This window comes from Paracoccidioides brasiliensis, assembly GCF_000150735.1.
Source record: "Paracoccidioides brasiliensis Pb18 unplaced genomic scaffold supercont2.18, whole genome shotgun sequence".
In the NCBI taxonomy this organism is placed as follows: domain Eukaryota; kingdom Fungi; phylum Ascomycota; class Eurotiomycetes; order Onygenales; family Ajellomycetaceae; genus Paracoccidioides; species Paracoccidioides brasiliensis.
In genome coordinates, this window is record NW_011371375.1 from 189495 (window position 1) to 196624 (window position 7130).

The window sequence follows — 7130 nt, forward strand, 5'->3', positions numbered from 1 at the left end:
GTACATACTAGATATCGGTTGGACCATGATATCACGGATTGGTTTACGTCTCTGCCTGCGGGATTGGCCGATGGACTCTTAACATGGAAAACGTTGCCAACCCGATTTGGTAAATCGAGTTAATAAGGGAGAAGAGATAAAGTTTTTTATTTTATTTTATTTTTTCTTCTCTCTTTTTTGGCGGGAATGGAATTGCGGAAATGAAGATAGAGTTTAAAGTTGTCTCTGGAGGTTTGGGCTGAATATAGATACACCCGCGGGCTACGGACTTCGTTATATCCGAGTTCAGAGAAGCATGAGGAATGGTTTTGAACTTTGAACTTTTGGAAGGCTTCAAGCTAGTGAAGGCTAAGGAAGAGGAAGGGGGAATTAAGAATAGAGCTGGCGGAAACAGCCACATGCAATTAATTATTTTATTTTCTTTTTTAGCTTCATTTCTTTTGCTGCTCTCGGAGGGTTGCTCCTATTTTACCCCAGAGTGTTCCCCCCCCCCCCCCAATTGACCTTCTTTCCTCATGCTGACGAGGAGGAGGGGGGGTTCGGGTTCTCCTTGTACAGTTCGTAACATTCTTGTTGTCCTCTGTTACAGTTTGTGCTGTATGATTTCAGAAGAGTGAGATGGCATCAAAGCAACCTGTTCCACTGGGTTTCGTCTCCCAAAGTGGAAATAAATTTGAGTAATAAAAAGTAAGAATACCCAGGCCCTATTTTAATTATAACCTTAGGTACGGAATAATGCCAGTTTTGCACTGTCTCTTTGCCTTCTCATGTGAGGTTCCATTTCTCTTCAAAGCTGCCGGATTCTGACTTATGAAAGTCAGATTACTTTAGATAGTATTGTATTCCCCACATTTCCCCATATATACAGGACCTACAAAGGACAACAGATAAAGTACCACGTATGGACAACGTTATCTCCTATTACTTAGAATAGAAAGGAATGTCTCTCGTGATGCCTGTATTGCGCGCATTGGATGTGATACAGCTCTGGAAGGTCATTATACAGAGGCAGGTGATCTGAAGTAGCATTGAAGTACCACGGATTGCACGTACCAAGAGAAACCCGACTGTAATACCTGTTAGGACGTTGTTATGATACGACACACCGACACAGGGGTACATTATATACGTACTGGCCAAGGGAGAACAAACCGGAATAAACCCGTCGTCGTTTGTTACCCCCCTCTTTAGCGCCTGCCCTGTGAGGAACTGCTGGGACCCGCCACAACAGGCTGGATCGTGGGCTTATTATTTCACTTCCCCCACCGGCACCAACGGGCCACAAGAGCCGCGTAATAATACCAGAATACATTCTGTATACTGTCCAGAGCAGCAACTTCCCCATGTCAAACAAACGCCATTCCGGCTATCTGCATTTCATTATTGAAAAAAGAAATAGAATAAATACATTGATACGGTATTTCTGTATTTCTGTATGTACATATAGTACAGTACAGTACTTTACATGTGATGTATCTTTACAGCTCCACTCCAACCTCGGGGGTGCCACGAGCGGTGGTAACTCTAAACTTTTCACCTAAAGTTTCCCAAAAGCGCACTCCGTCGTACTTTAACATTAAACTCCCGTACAGTTGCGTTTTTTGATATATGTAATAATAAGATAATCGTAATGTAAAGTACCGAGTACTTGGTACCATCACAACCCTTTTCACAACAACAATAATAATAAGTCCAGTCTCCCCTGCGGCTTGCCCAGCCTTCTTTTCTTTTTCCTGCTTTACTCTGTCTGCGGAACAGAAAAGCCAGGAGGTCCTCCCCTTCGCTGTTTCCCTATTAATCCCACGCCCTCCCATGCCCTGAGCCTTCCTCTGGCATGTTATTGATTGTTATATATTATATATTATATATATATAGAGAGAGAGCGCGCGCGAGAGAAAGAGCGCTCTCCACCGTCTCCTGCATACCTTACCCCCCCCCCCCCCCCCTTCTCCCGTACACCAAAAAGCATATCATATCTCTCATGCCCCCATCGTCTATCTCTTTCACATATACACACACTTGTGCTCTCGCTCTCGCTCTCACCCTCACCCTCACCCTCATCCTCACCCTCACCGTTTTCCCATCCTAATTATATCATACACTCCCGCCCTCCTCCCCTCCTCCCCAGCTCCTACAACTACAAAGCAAAAATAATTCTAATTTCTGGTTCTCCTTTCCGCTCGCTCTTCTCTCAGATGTTCATTCGGTGAATGTTTCTTTTTGCCTAGTGGTCGTTTTGATCATATTCCTGTTCGCCACAATCCTGAATCTACCTTCCGCCGTACCAAGTTTATCACTACTTTTTCACGAACAATTCCCGAACGTCCAACACCCATATTTTTTTCACACTGGTATTTATATATATAGAGGCTAGTTCCGCTCTTCTGCCTTTCAGAACATTCTGGCCCTCTCTCAATCTACATTTCATCTACCAATCCACTCCTCCTAATCCCTTCGTTTTCGCATTTGATACTTCGGAGGACAGTGAAGGGATTTTTCCCCAAGGGAGGAAGAAAGCAAAGAGGGATTTCTTGAATGAAAGCAAGGACTACACGAAAAGGACTGCAGTGGATTATTGAGGGGGGAAAAGATTCGAATTAGGATTGTTGCACTGGAAGAGAAAAACAGGTGAACCAGGAATATTAGGGATTACAACGAAGAGGAGGATATATTTCGACACAGAACGGAGACCACACGCTACACACCAATTATGCCTTCGCGATTAACAGCTGCTGTTCTGTCTGTAGATGCGGGTAAGATGCATGAGGTGGATACAAGAAATGCAGAGTCTCTGCATGGAATGTGGATGGGTGAGTCCTTGTTACCTATCCCCTCCCCCAACACCTTCTCCAATTGTGCGCTGGGGAGATAGGTGACATGCACAATACAATTTACTAATCGTCCATGGCAATAGTGTTTTCCAAATGTGCCGATTTTATGGAAGAAGGACGGCGCCTGGAAAATCTAAGTTGGAGACTCTGGACCAGGGAGACCTTTTGCGTCGAACCACTCCAACAGGAAGCCACGCAACTAGAGATCCGAAGCTTACGGTGTGGATCCCGGGAGATCCCAGAACTGTCGTCGAGCGTGGAATCTGTGGAGTCAGATGAGGCGGAACAGATAGAGACTCACATCAAACCCTCTCAGGCTCTTGACGTAAAGCCAGCCATTGTTGAAGACGACTCGGCATTGAGCATTAGTCGAGGGAAGGAAAAACACATTACCTCGTTAGGATTGGAAAGAATGGTATATAACATCAAGGAGAAGAAGTGTTTGGAACCGCTCTCGCTACCTAATACCCCATCTCAACGTGGAGTTACTGCTACAGCTCCCGTTGCGGTTGATCTTACACCCGGTCCTTCTATGCCCGCCCCTACTCCCATCGCAAGAGAACCACAACAAGTCCTCCCTCACCAGTCATCAGATTCGTGCTCTACGGCTGCTCTCGATGGCCTGGAGAGTGACCACACCTCTCCCGTGGGATCAGATACAAGTCTCTCCTCGTCTGGGCGTGTGGAGTCCACAGGTATCGATGAGTCTACAAGAATCGTTCGCGGGTTTTCTCCATCTCAAATTTCCTCTTCCTACCGGTCACGTCCTCAAGTTTCTTCAAGCCCCACGTCATCGAATACAAGTGTTCCGGTAGCATCCTCACCGCTCAAAAAGGCAGGCGGAATGTTTACCCTTGGCGGCTCGTCAGGTGAGGACGAGAGCTCGTTTGAGGATCGCATGACGGAAAAACCTCAACGAAGCTCACTGTCAGATGGCCTTCAGCAGACTGGTTCCCCCATGAAGATGGCCTTGGTCAAGAATTCCATGGAATCTACACCTGTAAGAACAATTAGTGAAGGCTCTGATGATGAAGATGCCATCGAGACGGATGATGACGACGAAGAGATTTCAGAGAGCGCCATTGAAGATGATGATTCTTCAGAGTGGGAAGACTCGGTTACTGAAAGCGGTAGATCGAGCGTCGACGAAAAGGAAACTCTTCCAGCGCGTTGACTCGCGGCCTAATCTTGTCTCGAGACGATCACTACTAACCATGATGATCCATCAAACCGCAACGTACGATGAACGGACAGCTCGCTGGCAAGTCGACGTGTCCCGCTGGATCCCGATCAACACCTGCCCTCCAGCAATCTCATCTGGCATCCCCCAATGAAGACTCCGCCACTGGATCAATAGAAGATGATGAAAATACTCTCACTATGAAAGGGCCCGATGTACCCAGGTCAAAACCCATCATCGTCAAATCAATGCCCACCCACCAAATACCACACTCACCACGAACTACGCGGAGGAACATGCTTGCGACCGAGTTGACAGAGTCGCTACGACGCCATCTGCTCTGGGAACGACAGCAAAAGACCACACCGGGCTTTAAACGCAGGCATACTGCGTATGATATGGGAAATTTACAGGAGTTCCCGGGGTCCAAGAATAACAACAGTAACGCGAACATGGATGTGAACGTTAACTTGTCCAATATGAACGGAGTACAAACAGCGCAGAGGTATGCGCAAAATATCTCGAGCAACTCCGCCTCTAGGGACAAGGAGACATCTAAGAATAGTTCGTGGAATCATTACTTCGACTACGGACCGTGGGAATATCACGTTAAGGGCTGGTGATGTGACGATTATCTTTCTGTCTTAACTGTCCCGTCCCGTCCTCCTTTTTCTCCAACATTGTCGCCTTTCCTTTTTAGTTTTGATACCCAACCGTTCGACTCTAGACAGACACCTTTCTCTTCATGTGCTGTATCTTATCTTACAACCTGCATCTTTTTCATAACCATAAACCATACACACGTTATTCCCTCCTCCTTATTACTATTACCACTACTCCCTATTCCCTCCATCAAACGCGACGTCCCAAAATCAAGAAAGCTTCAACAATCAAAACAAGAAAAGGAACATTGCCCGCGAGAAGAAGGTTGTTTCGTGTCTGCTGAACTCCCATCTATCCACAACTTTTCCTCCCCTTTCACTCTTCCTGACTTCCCATTCATTTAATTGATCTATCAAAAATCCCCCACCCCCGGTTACGAGAAAGGAGAGAACCTGTGAGAGGAAATATTTCGGATTCAAAAAATTGCATGTAGCGCCCGGCGCATTAATGTTTCGGTTTTGCCCCTTTAATTGTTTGCTCCATCAACTTTCAAGCTTTCTGTTCCCTTCTTTTTACAATTCTTCTTTTCTTCATCGGTTAATCTTGCAACTGCGTTTTTCCTCTTATTTTTGCATGTGCTAGTTCTAACGGCTTGGACGAGGGCAAGCGCGAAAAGTGGTTTTTTTTTTTTTTTTTTTTTTTTTTTTTTTTTTTTCATGGGAGATTGTTATGGTTCATAGTATCTGTGGAATCTGTGGTCATCTGAGCAAGTGTTTCTAACAATCATGTTTGTTTGTTTTCGTTTTCAAAACAGATCCGTGATCATGTATTGTATAGTATTAGTATCCGGCCAGCTACGATAGCAACAAGCATAGGTACATTTCTTTTTTAACCTATCTCCCTAGGTAAAAAGAATTGATATATTCTGACGGAGTCCATGATCCCTCATTTTTTTTTACTCAGAACCAACTTTTCTATGGCAATTTCATTCGTGGTAATACGTAACTGTTGTAGAACTTTTTGACAAGGCCAAAATCTTCTGCACTCACTAGCAGAGGTCTAACTTATTAGATGTAACTATTAATCTTTCCCCAGATGCTTACCACCCACGCGTATGTGCAGTTCCACCTACGAAGCTATGTCCCTAGGTTGCTATGTCACATTATATATGTGACTAAATTACTCCGTATGAACATGCATTTAAACCAAGCTAACTAGTTCTGGTTCTGTTCAAAAACGCAATGGCCGTGTGGGCATGGCAGAGTCATACCATCTCGGGAGACAAAAGTTGACAGAGCATGTCAAATGTCAAATGCTTTCCATCTTCCAGCATGCAGCGGAATATAACGAACGCATATAGCTGCGGTGGCAAGATGGCGGCACTTGAAAAGACAACGCATCGCTCAGGTGGATGGGGGTGCTGACCTTGAAAGCCCGGATAGAAACACACACAATACGGCACGCACGACTCGGACACGACTCGGACACTCAACACGACACTCGCTCGCTCGACATGTCGACCTGACCAGCAGCAAATGCCGGCTGAACTGGAGCAGGGCGGGATGATGAGTTGGCAGGTTGTTTTTCTTTTCTTTTTTTTTTTTTTTTCCCCTTTTCTTTCCGGGGTTGCCTTTGCGGAGGAACTAGTTATCGGGTAGTAGTAGCCCTTGGTATTATTATTTCACGGTTGTGTGAGTGATGAGGCGCGGAAAAGAGGAAGATCGGATTAGGTTCTGACTTGCTCTTCACGACTCACGAGGTCTCGGAAGGTTCGTCAAAAGATCGTTGTGATAGGCTGGAGGATATGACTCCTTTTGCCCCCTTTCGATCTCTTACTCTTTTCTTCCTCTATTCTTTTTTCTTCTGCTTGTCATGCGTGGACGCGGATCTATCATTCTATCATTATTCTAAGTCTGTTCCCAGCCTAGTTAGTTAACCAAAGAGAAGAAGTTCGAAGTAAGGGGGGGGGCGGAAAACAAAACCTTAGCCAGGAAACTCTGTGATTATATACGGGTGGCTTCAACGATCTCATTGTTCAATTCAACCATTCATTCTGTTTGTTTCATTTCCTTGTTTGCTCTATTGAGCTTATTTTGACAGCACCCATGGATAGCAAATCCAGAACGTCTTCGAAAGAGGTATTCATTCGGACAAGATTATATGTATATACGACAGTTTAACTATCTATGCGATGGAGAAACCAACCAGATTGAAACGCAAGGGGCAACCAAGTTAAAAAGGAACCGTGATAACGACTAATTTTGTTTGCGAACGGCAATGCAACTGCGATGATCTACCTTGCATGTTCATTGTCTTCCTTCTGGCCTTACTGCTCCGTACAGGACATGCTCTGCAACCTGTGCCATCCCTCCCTTTCCGTACTATGTACCTGGTTGAAAGACACTGGCTGTTCTGATATCATCATCCTGGTTCCACGTCCTTCTACGATGTCGAGATCGCCTTCTGGAAGGCGATTAAATTCATTTTAGCTTTTCTTTACCCTCCCTCCAACTTCG

At 45.3% G+C, this 7130-nt stretch overlaps 2 protein-coding genes across 2 annotated transcripts; both read left to right on the forward strand.

Moving 5' to 3' along the window:
* Positions 1 to 2710: 2710 nt before the first annotated feature.
* On the forward strand, positions 2711 to 4005 carry PADG_12464 (uncharacterized protein; the record flags this gene model as incomplete). Its single annotated transcript, XM_010765534.1, has 2 exons — positions 2711 to 2810; positions 2915 to 4005. 2 exons carry the CDS (start codon positions 2711 to 2713, stop codon positions 4003 to 4005), a joined length of 1191 nt encoding a protein of 396 aa, XP_010763836.1.
* A 68-nt stretch (positions 4006 to 4073) lies between these two features.
* On the forward strand, positions 4074 to 4634 carry PADG_12465 (uncharacterized protein; the record flags this gene model as incomplete). The annotated part of the gene is made up of 1 exon (XM_010765535.1): positions 4074 to 4634. The coding sequence occupies one exon, from the start codon at positions 4074 to 4076 to the stop codon at positions 4632 to 4634; it is 561 nt and encodes a 186-aa protein (XP_010763837.1).
* Between the last annotated feature and the right edge of the window lie 2496 nt (positions 4635 to 7130).